This window comes from Vollenhovia emeryi, unplaced genomic scaffold, assembly GCF_000949405.1.
Source record: "Vollenhovia emeryi isolate VEMERY1.0 unplaced genomic scaffold, V.emery_V1.0 DF939221.1, whole genome shotgun sequence".
NCBI lineage: Eukaryota > Metazoa > Arthropoda > Insecta > Hymenoptera > Formicidae > Vollenhovia > Vollenhovia emeryi.
In genome coordinates this window covers 741,187-752,493 of record NW_011967145.1, presented here as the reverse complement: position 1 = coordinate 752,493, position 11,307 = coordinate 741,187, and the positions used below count along the sequence as shown (strand labels likewise).

Below are 11,307 nucleotides of genomic sequence, written 5' to 3'. Positions count from 1 at the left end.
GGACTTGGTCCAAGTTCTAGTTTCGAGAAATGTATAGCCAATCAACCTGCAGCTATTCCATAAAAGCTGCAAGGTGATTGGCTACGCATTTCTCGGAACTAGAACTTGGACCAAGTCCTAGTATCGTGGACACAGGCCTTAAGAGACAATTTATTGCGCATGCTCGAGTCCGTATTGGTCAAGCACACAGCGGTTAAACAACGCCGACAGTCACTGTTCAACAAGCCGTTTCTACTCGTTCGATTTTACGCAGACGGGGATTCAAGATTTCATTCATTCCAATTTCCCAGGAACGTGAAACCATAAACGGCCAATGAGAAAGGGAAAGTTCTCCTCGCGAATCGGAGCCGAAAGGATTTCAAATTGCAGTCAATTCGATTCCGCGAGTCTCTCGCGCGTCTCTCGCCAGTAATTTCGCGACAATCTCGAAATCCTCGGAGCCGCTGGCGAATTTCACATTTTCTTTTTGCGAGGAACCTGCTGGCGGCACAGCGCATCCGCGGGCAAGGCAGGTCTCCGCGCCGCGCGAAGCGCGGCCTTCGGTTTTCCCGAGCGCGCCGACAGGTGGCGCGCCGGTCGACCCCCGGCGCCGCCACGCGCCGCGTTGTTATTGTTGACATTGTTGTGTCGCCACTGCTCCTGCGTCGCGATCGACGACGCTCGGGACCACCGGCGATTATCGGCGAGTAATTTTCGGACAACGCGGGACCGGGAATCGATCCACTTGGCGGGCGATCATGTCCAAGATAACGGGATACGACACACACGACGACGGCCCGGGATTCGTGGGCATCCGGTTCTGCCAGGAGTGCAACAACATGTTGTACCCGAAGGAGGATAAGGAGAACAAGGTGCTCATGTACGCGGTGAGTACGGGGGCGGCGGGTGAACGGAAACGAAGGGGAGGCTCGTACCTCTCGGTCGCGCGAGGAGGAATTGTAATTGCGGGTGGTCTGGCTGTTTCAGTGCAGAAACTGTGACTTCAAGCAACTGGCGGACAGCAACTGCATCTACGTGAACAAGATCATGCACGAGATAGAGTGAGTTGAAAGCAAAAGTGGCTCGGGGAGTCGATTAATGTCTGTGCACGGGGACGTCGTCAAACGTCAAGGGGGATTCGCGCCAACAGCGAAATCGGTTGCTGGCGCGCATTGTGTACGGAGGCTCGCGCGCTCTCTCTTCGCGTCTAGAAACGGTTCACTTCGCAGCTGATCAACGCGTTTAAACGGCAAGTCGGTACGTCGTATACGATTGTACGTTGTCGACGAGGTTTTCAAGCGTGTCGATTTGCTCACACGAAGTAGAACGTTTCTAATCGCAAAGGGCGCATTGTAGATCTAGGCTTGACGCAAGGTCGAATGTAAGAAATGGACTATAGACAGGCTTGAGTGGGCATTCAGTGTGCACTAGTGCAAGCAACCGAGTTCGCTGCGTGTGTGATGTATGCGGGGAAAGGAGGGGGAGGAGCGTATCATTTTGTGCACGAGTGTCCCTGTTATACAAAATGATACAGCTTGGGCGAGCCCTAGGGCTCGTCGCGAAGCTCGAGCTCGTAACTCGCCGCTAGTGCCGAGTGAAGGCCGTGCGTCTGATCCGCGCGTCTCTGCTTCCAGCGAACTAACGCACATCGTCGCCGACGTGATATCCGACCCTACGCTGCCGAGAACCGAGGAACATCCATGCCCGAAGTGCAATCACAGAGAAGCCGTATTTTTCCAGGCGCAAACTAGACGGGCCGAGGAGGAGATGAGATTGTATTACGTGTGTACGAATCAGCACTGCACCCACAGGTGGACGGAGTGAGGCGGCGACGCACCTTCGCCTTCGTTTGTTAGCTTATTCCTTGTAAACTGTACAGAGTCGTGTGCGTGTGAGGGGGATGCATTTTGTAATGTCTGTGTAACACGAATAAAAATTGTAACAAAAGAGAGATAGAGTTAGAAAGAGAGAGAGAGAGAGAGAAAACGTTCGTGCACAAGGGGTAGTGAATTACCGTAAGACTCAACGCAATCTCGGCTCGCGATCTCTATTCTCTTGCTGAGCATTTATCCCTCCGGCCGCTGAGAAACGCGCGGTCGGCCTTACGTACCGGGGGACCGTCCCCCTTTTGCGAGTCGTGGCTTCCTGCCAGCCTCCGGCGTTCTACGGGCTACGTCGTGCAATCGCGACACATCTTTTCGCGGCGCGGGGAGGGCGAGGGGGGTGGGAGGAGAGGAGCCGCGCTCTTATCGTGGCCTCGCGTGCCCTCGAGGGCAGCTCTCGGCTGTCATCGCGGGACCCCGCGACAGGGTGGGCCCTCGCCCGAGGGTACCGGGTGTCCGCGTGTCGGATCTCTATCCCGCCGCTCGTCCCGTCGTCCCGTGCGGGGTACGAGGCCGAGTTCACTGACTAGGGAGGAATGCACGGCGCAGCCCGTAAACGCCCCGGGACCCTCTCCCAGCTGTTTATCTGGGCCATGCACAGCCATACTGAATTCAGCCGCTACACACGACCTGGGCAGTACCGCGGGTAGCTCCCTGCGCGTCACGTGATCACGCCGTATTATATATATGTATGTATGTATGTATATATGTATGTACCTGTGCTGCACGCACATGTGGATAAGATAAAACGAACTAAATGTAAAAATATACGACTTCTATCAATTTTTTATAATCGAGAGGTGACGATTAGGTATGTAACGTACGGACACGAGAAGAAGGATATAAAAATCGTTCGCGTCCGTTGAGCATATTCGTGCCTGAGCGAGCGTCGTGCGCGGACCATGGGGTGGCATGTAGCGTTACTGGTGCTCGGGGGTTTAACCCTCCAACGGGCTGGGGCGGTTTCACAAGCGCCCGTCCCGCGTATCGGTGAGAGTCAACGTCTCGTTTCGACGCACCGTTTAAGAATTATACAAGACACTCAGGTTTGACCCGTTGATTTCCAGCCGTAATAGGGGGTGGCATTGGCGGCGGGTCCGCCTCGCATTTCCTCACCGAGCTGTTCAACGGGACCATGAAAATCGACTTGTACGAGGCGAGGACCGTCGGCGGACGCCTGGCGACCGTGAATATCGGCGGAGTTGAAGTCGAGGCTGGCGGCTCGATCTTGCACACCAAGAACATGTATATGCAGAGATTCGTTGAACTCTTGGGTGAGTGTCGACTGCTACTTTTTCTCTCTTTGTACCGATAAGCTCGACTGTACTGGCCGCGTATGCGAGGAACGGCACTGACCAGCTTTCGCCGATTTTTAGGTCTGGAAAAGAATACCCCGAGCAACGACAAAGTGGGCATATGGAACGGCAGTGAGTTTGTATTCATAGAGAGTGATTGGTGGTTGGTAACGATATCAAAGTTACTTCGCAGATACGGCTTTCAACTCATTCAGCTTAACTGGTATTTGTGCAGTGAAAGCAGAAAGGCTTTAGGCTCTGACTTGTAATTTCAAGAAAATGCTTCACTCTTTAAGTCCGTGTCTCGAGTAACGTGCAATAATGTGTCCCGAGTAGCACAGTGCATTGGCTAAACATTGGTCCGATATTGGCTATATTGGAAATGCAATGGCCGATATCTCCCAATGTAACATCGGTCACGAAATAAATGTTAATATTGTACAATAATAATTACATAATATTAGATTTATATAGGAAATGCATTGGCCAATGTTTAGCAACATGGTATGATTATTGGTTTAATATTGATCTGATATTGATATAATATTAGACTAATATTGCTAAGTAGACACATTAATCTTGGCTAAATAAGAGGAGGCGTTCATCTTACAATATTGGACCCATATTGAAAATATTAGATTTACACATTTCCCAATATTGCGCCAATATATTGTGCTACTAGGGGTGTCTCGGGGCTTAATTGTGTTCGTGAAGGCAACGTTTGCAGAGAAAACACGTATGTACACATACGAATGTGACAACTGAATATGACTTGATAATACATGAATATTTCACAAACGTCTTGAAATTACGAGTCACCTAAGGCTCGAAAAGAGGTGACCAAACTGTAACATACGCGTTTCCTTTGAGCAGGCGTATAGAGAACATGATAAAGGAATTCGTGAAAATATATGATCTGCAGGATGCTGGGAAGTCATTTGCTAGCGCCACCGAGCTGCTGTCGGCTATGAACGAGGATTTTCCAAGGTTATTGCGGATATCCATGAGAGAGTACCTCTCGAATCTGGGCTACTCCAAGGTGCTGATCGACGAATTGGTGCAAGCCGCTACCGTGGTGAATTACGGTCAGGAAGTCACAGATATGCAGAGTTTCGTTGGTTGTATATGTCTAGCGACGGGCAGCGAGTTATGGTCTGTTAAAGGTGGAAACAAGAAGGTGACCGTCCAATCCATTATCTATCCAGGCTACCGAAGCTAAAGTACGTGTAAAATGCAAGCTTAAATTCCAGGTGCCGGAGCATCTTATTTACAGAAATAAGAATGTGAGTGTGATACCGAGTCGCGTTACAAAGATTCGTCACTTAAATGATAACGCACGTAATTTGAGCCAGTACGAAGTGACCTATGTTAACGAAGGTGCGATAGGCAAATGTGAAACCTGTCTGACAAATGTTTCAGTTATGTGTTGAAAGACAATGTGCAAATTATGATATGTATTCCAGATAGCACGGATCCAATGACGTCTACTTACGACATCGTAGTTATCGCTGCGCCACTTACAACGGACCAAGAATTCCAAATAGAATTTGCCGAGTTTCCGGACAAACTGGCGTTTCCGGGAAGCTACCAAACGACGCACGTAGCGTTCATCAAAGGGGATCTGAATCTAAAGTACTTTGGCTTGGACACGGCTCTGAGTAGCATTCTAAGTTGCAATCCCAACAAAACAAAGATAAGTTCGGTCGGAGAACAGGATTCTGTTGACGGTTCAATTAAGAGCGAGCAGGCAAATTTTATCGAGAAAGATCGACCAGTTTGGAAGCTCTTCAGCAGAGAACGTATGGAGACGAGTCTTCTTCATGATATCTTTTACAACGTAAGAAATTTGCTACAATTGTTTCGGACGAGATAGAGAACTCACTTCGATATATAATTAGTAATAATTTTCTTTTTTATATCAAGGTTGTCGAGACCAAACAAATTGCTTGGAAAGCATATCCCCATTATTCGACCAGCATGAATCTTGATAACTTTAAGCTGCACGACGCGCTGTATCACGTCAATGCAATTGAGTGGGCCGCAAGTGCGATGGAAATGAGTGCAATAGCTGGAAGAAACGTCGCTATCCTGGCGTACAATGATTTCCTACAGAAGTATGCTTCCACGTTGGGTGAAAACGTTGCACACAATTCGACTAGAACAGTACGTTCGTTTGCAGAATTGTAGCGCTATTATTTTGCCGTTATTATAGGTTTTATATTTTCGGAGATGAAATTATTTTTGTAAAGACCTATAAAAGAAGTTACGAAATATAGCATAGATAAAAACTATGCAGATGGAAATAATGTGATATGCCTACATCTACCCAGCGAGTTTTGTATCTCTCGTTATGTGTTCCACAATAGAATTTATATTATAAATATATATTAACAAATAAAAAATGTGTGTAGCTAAATAAGATTAACTCCCAAAACATGTGACGCATAGCGCACTTTCTGCTTTAAATTGTTGTCTAGTTGTGTCAAAATTTTATTTCTTTTACAGTTTCTATATTCATTTTTAAAGCTATTGCAGAGAGTGCGTATATATTATACATACATTGTATGTATATGTACATATATTATACAAAACCTGAGCAATTTTTAAAAACTAAGATCGTCAGCGAACTGAGAATCGTAAAGTATAAAAAATATATATAAGGATTAAAATATTGACACGTTAATATTAGAAAATGTATCTTTATGTATGGACGTAAGAGATTTAAAAAACATATTTTTATATGCAAGAATATGGAATACATACAGATAAGACGTATAGATAAACGTTGAATCTAATATTAGACGTTTTATCTGTATGTATTCTAAATTCTTGCATATAAAAATATATGTTATGCTACACCGATAAGCTACGCCTGTGTAGCCGGCACCCGGGCGTCCACGCAGTGGCGAGGGGTTTTATCAATCGTCGGTTTCACGTCCCACGTCCCGCCTGGCGGCACTGTCTACCCCGCGGTGGTACGTGGCGAACGTATGGTGTATGTACATGCTCGTAGATGATGATGTTTCCCGAGAGGGGTGGACATTCGCGAATGTAATACCAGGAGACCCATGAAGCGATGATTGTCGCGCGAGAACGTGGACAAGGGCGAGCACCGGTCGCGCGCGATCGGTCCGGCCGGTCGCCCCCGCCGGAGCGCCGTGGCGCGGCCTGAGATCGGCGTGACCGTCACCTAACCTAACCTGGCCGCGCTCCTGAGCGCCGAGGACAGGAGAGATTCGCCCGGGCCCGCGGGGAAGATGTGATATCTCGCGTTCGCGCGAGGACCGGAGTGACGGGGCGGCGAGAATGGAGAACTACTCCGTGCGTATCAATTATCCGCAGATCGCGCGTCCAGGGGACGCCGACGAGGCGCCCGCGCCCCACGACGCCCAGCCGAAGCAGCACGCGGATCACGCCAGGAAGCGGGAGGACGTGATCGTCCTGACGAGCGACACCAAGGGCGGCCTGTTCAATCCCCGCGCCCTCCTCTTCCTCACCCTGTGGTACGTCTTCAGCGGCTGCACCCTGTTTCTAAACAAATACATACTGTCCTACATGGAGGGCGATCCCACGATTCTGGGTAAGCAGACCAACGTCGCGGCGCCTCGGGCTCGCGAGACGGCGGGTAACTCGCCTTGCGAACTAAAGACACGCAATTGACATTAAGCCAGGGTTCGTTTTCTCCCACTGGGAGCATAAACTCTCCTAAAACATCTATGATTTACGTAGCGTAAACTATAGAGTTCTAGTATAGCTTATGCTCCCAGTGGGAGAAAACGAACGCGGGCTAATTAAGACACTTGAATATCCGAGGCGTCGGTAGCTTCGTAGCGTTGCATTGTGTACGTCTCTACGAGAGCTCGCGTTTCGAATCGCAGGTGCCTGCCAGATGTTGATGACCGCGATATGCGGACTGATACAGATGTACTTTCCCTGCGGTATGTACAAAGCCAGCCCAAGACTGATGAGACCCCCGGGTTTTTACAAGCACATGACGCTGGTGGGCTGCACGAGGTTCGCCACGGTGGTCCTAGGTCTAGTATCGTTAAATTATGTAGCTGTAAGTTTCACAGAGACCATCAAGAGTAGCGCGCCACTCTTCACCGTCCTCATCAGCAAGTATTTGTTAGGTGAGTATTCGCGCGTACGCGCACAGCTTGCAATCCAAGGTTCGGCTTTCGCCAACTGGCTGGAGCGATTCGCGGGTTGTTCGTGACCAGGCGATCGCGTTTTCAGGGGAGCATACAGGACTGTATGTGAATCTATCTTTAATACCTGTAATGGGCGGATTGGCGCTGTGCTCCATTACGGAAATCAGTTTCGACCTTAGAGGATTCATCGCCGCCATGGCCACGAACGTGACCGAGTGCTTGCAGAACGTTTACTCGAAGATGCTCATCAGCGGCGACAACTTCAAGTACACGTGAGTGGCGTCGCGCGAGCGCGCGAGACGGTTAACTGTAAAAAAAATGGGAGGTGACAAGTGCCCCGCTACTTTTGCAGACCAGCGGAATTGCAATTTTACACCAGTCTGGCGTCAATTGTGGTACAAATACCGGTGTCGATACTGCTGGTCGACCTACCCACCCTGGAGCATTCCATGAGCTTTAAATTATTCGCGGCATTCCTACTCAACGGGGTATTCTTTCACTTTCAAAGTATTACCGCTTACGTACTTATGGACTACATCAGTCCCGTGACGCATAGGTACGCAATCGCCCCCCCCCCCCCCGCGTGCGTGCAATCGAGCCGCACTTTCCGCCCGGTTCTAAAGCGCAAACGAAATATTGTAGTGTCGCCAATACCGCGAAGAGAGCCTTCCTAATATGGCTGTCCGTTCTGCTGTTCAACAATCCCGTGACGGCGTTATCGTGGCTCGGCACTTCCTCCGTCATCGTGGGAGTGTTGCTGTACAAGTGGGCGCAGGAATACGACAGGAAGAATAGGATAAAGCTGCGACACTCGTCGAAGATCAATCTGCAATAGGACAATTTCTTTTTTTTTTCGGTCTGCGAGGATTCGCGCGTTGCGGCAGAAGAAACGTGTGTCACTGGCACCAGACATGTTGCGTATTACAGCGGTGGTACAAGCAGCATCCAGTTTTTATACGGCGGTATTGTGTTCGGCGGGACGCAAGACGGTACATGTAGAGTCAAGCCGAAGTACAATTAATAATAAAAATGGTGTTTTGTCGAATCTTGTGATCGCCAGTGAATATTCAAAGGCTGACGAGAACAATTGGGTCTTCTTTTTTATTCGCAATCCGCGATATTAACGACAACATTACGACGTTGCTGTGTAAATTGCCGGCGTGTAATTTATATGGTTTCTGAACTGGACAGTCTGTTTGCACGTTGAGAAACGGCTGGCAGATACGACAAACCAAAAGAAATCGGGACGAGTGATCACACGTGTCAAAGAGTATCTCGCTATTGCTGTATTATACAAGTGTTCCTAATGTAAATGTGAGGGCTCTGTGTAATGTATAAAAGAGTTTTATAAAAATAAAATTTCTTTACATACTGATACCGCAGGCAATGCACTACGAGGGTCACTGGGATAGTGTAGAAATCTGGTATTATTTATTATATAATACAATTAGTAGAAATTCGAATACATGCTGCTGCGTTACTTTAATGGCGGTTTAATTACGCCGATTAATTCATTGACAAGCTTCCAATGCTTGTTTGATATCGGCTATGAGATCTTGTTCTGTTTCAAGGCCAACTGAGAGCCGAACTAACTGATCGGTTATACCCAATTTTGCTCGCTCATCTTCCGGCACGGACGCGTGCGTCATGACGCTTCTAATGAAGAGGGAAAAACGCGTTAGAAATGTAGTTTTAAATACATGTATTTCGAATACTTACGGCAACTCAGCCAGCGACTCGTAACCGCCGAGAGATTCCGCCAACGTAAACACTTCGAGTGCTTTCAAAAAGCGCTTTGTATCACCTTTCAGGTAGAAAGAGACCATGCCGCTGTGCCCTGATGTTTGCTTCAGCGCTAGCTGATGCTGTTTATGCGACGGTAGATCTGTAACAGCACGTATTTTATTGTATGAATGTTTTATCACTGCATTGATTATTGAAACGTGTTAATTATGATATATATACTTCTATTTTAAGAGCAAAGATAAGGAAGTATCGCAAGATAAGGAAGATAAATGGTACAAATACGCTACGTATGTACATGGATGGAACACTCGCTCGACGCGTGGATGAGACTCGAGAAACTTTGCGACGGCCAAACAGTTCTTCATGTGTTTCTGCATCCTGAGTTCGAGAGTTTTTAAGCTACGATTGACCAGGGTGCAGTCAAATGGAGAAGGCACAATACCCATGGCTGTAACCAAAGAGAAGATGTTATATAAACTCTACAAATACATGACTCGGAAGAATTCTCGCGGATTTACCATTTTGAATGAACCGCAGCCTCTCTGCGAGATCGTCCCGGTTGCAGATCGCAGCGCCCATGATTACATCAGAATGGCCGTTCATGTATTTCGTGAGGCTGTACATGGTAATGTCTGCACCAAGATCAAGAGGCTTTTGATAGTAGCAAGTGAGAAAAGTATTGTCGACTACTAATATAATGTCCGGACGAGATTTTGTGGTTAAGCTGTTGGCGACGGCTTTGATATCTATGAGCTTCATCAGCGGATTTGTCGGCGTTTCCAGCCAAATCATCTTTGTATCGGGCTGTATGTTGTCTATAACGTTTTGTGTTTCAGTCATGTCGGTGAAGGTATACTTTATGCCCTGTTGGCTCAAACATTTCTGGACGTAACGATTAGTTCCACCATAGAGATCATCTCCGAGAAGAAGATGATCTCCCGTCTTTAACAATGCTGTAATGGCAGTTGTAGCACCTAATCCACTCGCGAAACATAGGCCATGCTTGCCGTTTTCTAGAGCAGCCAGGCATTTTTCCAATACGTTGCGCGAAGGATTACCGCTCCTGCCGTACTCATACCCCTGAAACAATGAGAATTGAAACATTTATACAATCTTCTGTGTGTTTAACTTTCAAGTATTTTTTAATGATATCCGAAAGAGTTAAAACTTTCACGCGTTCTTTGCAAGAAATTCTACATAATTAAAGGTTTGATAAACAGACGAGTCGCAGATTGTTTTGTGACATTTGAACTGTATATTTGTATTCGACCTCGAGTTGATAAAGACATGGAAACAGACTACGCTTATTCAAATGTTTTTATGCTTCAATATACTTAAATACGTTTATTTCGAAAATAAGATATTTGACTTGTATCTGTCCGCTGTCGCCTCAAATGTTTCGAAGTATTCTCTTATCTTTCAGTAAAGATAGAAAGAGGAAAGAAACACTTGGAAACACTTGTAGGCGGCAGCTTGCCACCAAGTCATTTCTTTTCCCTTTTACATTCAATTTTTCAGTAGAACATAATAAGTTAATTTATGAAGAAACAATATGATTTAATTTTTTAGCAACTTATGTATAACTTCATTAGCAGCGACGGGAATTTACTGCAGCTTCTACCAGCAACAATTGGCATTAATTGATTGAGTGAGAGGAGGCAGTTGCTAAGAGCTGAGTGGGTTCTGATGAGTCATGTTGTTTAGTACTTACGAGATGCTGTGCTGGACCATCTTGCTTGAAAGTGGTGGACATCACCAAAGGTGGTACAACCGCACGATGGCTCCATTGCTCAGGTTCTTGCGCAGTATGGATTGCTGTTGTTGCGAAACCTTTCCCCGTCGAGGTCATTTTATCTGCCCTAGTAAAAACTTGCAATATTATTACCGAGTAATGTATAAGGTTTGGGGACGGTCCTTCAAAAACGCCTTGTAATCCCCGAGGGGAAACGATAAATCATATTATTATTATTACAGAGTATTGATTAAAGATATAATTTGTTATTAATTTGTTATACTGTTCGTTATCGTTTTATCAATTATGTGTGAAATACCATACGCGTTATATCGCAGAATTATAAATATGATTACTATAATATTTAAAAATTAGAAATTTGCACATGGCTTCCTCATGGAGGAAGCTTTATGAGCTCTATTTTTCTTCAATGTTTCTTGAAAGTGTGCAAATTGGAAATTTGCACATTTCTTCCTCATCATTAAAGTAGGCAAATTAGAAATTTGCACATTGCTTCCATA

General features: G+C 46.5%; 4 protein-coding genes across 5 annotated transcripts in view; 3 read left to right on the top strand and 1 right to left on the bottom strand.

Moving 5' to 3' along the window:
* Positions 1-564: 564 nt before the first annotated feature.
* On the top strand, positions 565-1,930 carry LOC105560812 (DNA-directed RNA polymerase II subunit RPB9). Its single transcript, XM_012010252.1, has 3 exons — positions 565-866; positions 967-1,040; positions 1,614-1,930. Exons 1-3 carry the CDS (start codon positions 738-740, stop codon positions 1,801-1,803), a joined length of 393 nt encoding a protein of 130 aa, XP_011865642.1. The 5' UTR covers positions 565-737; the 3' UTR covers positions 1,804-1,930.
* Positions 1,931-2,430: 500 nt separating this feature from the next.
* On the top strand, positions 2,431-5,559 carry LOC105560811 (prenylcysteine oxidase-like). 2 transcript variants are annotated; one of them, XM_012010251.1, is made up of 8 exons: positions 2,431-2,551; positions 2,674-2,852; positions 2,930-3,136; positions 3,239-3,380; positions 4,031-4,334; positions 4,408-4,534; positions 4,621-4,994; positions 5,081-5,559. In XM_012010251.1, the coding sequence occupies exons 2-8, from the start codon at positions 2,765-2,767 to the stop codon at positions 5,342-5,344; spliced, it is 1,506 nt and encodes a 501-aa protein (XP_011865641.1). In that variant the 5' UTR covers positions 2,431-2,551; positions 2,674-2,764; the 3' UTR covers positions 5,345-5,559. The 2 variants fall into 2 exon arrangements, with proteins under 2 accessions (XP_011865641.1, XP_011865640.1); XM_012010250.1 differs by lacking the exon at positions 2,431-2,551 and having other exon boundaries at positions 2,558-2,852.
* A 341-nt stretch (positions 5,560-5,900) lies between these two features.
* On the top strand, positions 5,901-8,683 carry LOC105560810 (solute carrier family 35 member E2-like). Its single transcript, XM_012010249.1, has 5 exons — positions 5,901-6,737; positions 7,036-7,287; positions 7,394-7,580; positions 7,661-7,864; positions 7,951-8,683. Exons 1-5 carry the CDS (start codon positions 6,464-6,466, stop codon positions 8,141-8,143), a joined length of 1,110 nt encoding a protein of 369 aa, XP_011865639.1. The 5' UTR covers positions 5,901-6,463; the 3' UTR covers positions 8,144-8,683.
* Positions 8,684-8,718: 35 nt separating this feature from the next.
* LOC105560809 (cystathionine gamma-lyase) overlaps positions 8,719-11,307 on the bottom strand; it is a 4,834-nt gene continuing 2,245 nt past the window's right edge. Inside the window, exons 2-6 of the mRNA XM_012010247.1 lie at positions 10,766-10,913; positions 9,573-10,134; positions 9,350-9,502; positions 9,028-9,193; positions 8,719-8,964 (exon numbers count right to left, since the gene is read on the bottom strand). Of these exons, the coding sequence (XP_011865637.1) occupies positions 8,820-8,964; positions 9,028-9,193; positions 9,350-9,502; positions 9,573-10,134; positions 10,766-10,903 (1,164 nt within the window). The 5' untranslated portion in view covers positions 10,904-10,913 and the 3' untranslated portion in view covers positions 8,719-8,819. The remainder of the gene's footprint in view (positions 8,965-9,027; positions 9,194-9,349; positions 9,503-9,572; positions 10,135-10,765; positions 10,914-11,307) is intronic.

Coding starts and splice junctions, on each gene's coding strand:
- LOC105560811 (XM_012010251.1), top strand. CDS start 2,765: ATGGGGTGGCATGTAGCGTTACTGGTGCTCGGGGGTTTAACCCTCCAA. Junction 2,853..2,929: donor AGCGCCCGTCCCGCGTATCG/GTGAGAGTCAAC, acceptor GTTGATTTCCAG/CCGTAATAGGGGGTGGCATT. Junction 4,335..4,407: donor TTAAAGGTGGAAACAAGAAG/GTGACCGTCCAA, acceptor CTTAAATTCCAG/GTGCCGGAGCATCTTATTTA.
- LOC105560812 (XM_012010252.1), top strand. CDS start 738: ATGTCCAAGATAACGGGATACGACACACACGACGACGGCCCGGGATTC. Junction 867..966: donor ACAAGGTGCTCATGTACGCG/GTGAGTACGGGG, acceptor TGGCTGTTTCAG/TGCAGAAACTGTGACTTCAA. Junction 1,041..1,613: donor AAGATCATGCACGAGATAGA/GTGAGTTGAAAG, acceptor CTCTGCTTCCAG/CGAACTAACGCACATCGTCG.
- LOC105560810 (XM_012010249.1), top strand. CDS start 6,464: ATGGAGAACTACTCCGTGCGTATCAATTATCCGCAGATCGCGCGTCCA. Junction 7,288..7,393: donor CATCAGCAAGTATTTGTTAG/GTGAGTATTCGC, acceptor TCGCGTTTTCAG/GGGAGCATACAGGACTGTAT. Junction 7,581..7,660: donor GGCGACAACTTCAAGTACAC/GTGAGTGGCGTC, acceptor CTACTTTTGCAG/ACCAGCGGAATTGCAATTTT.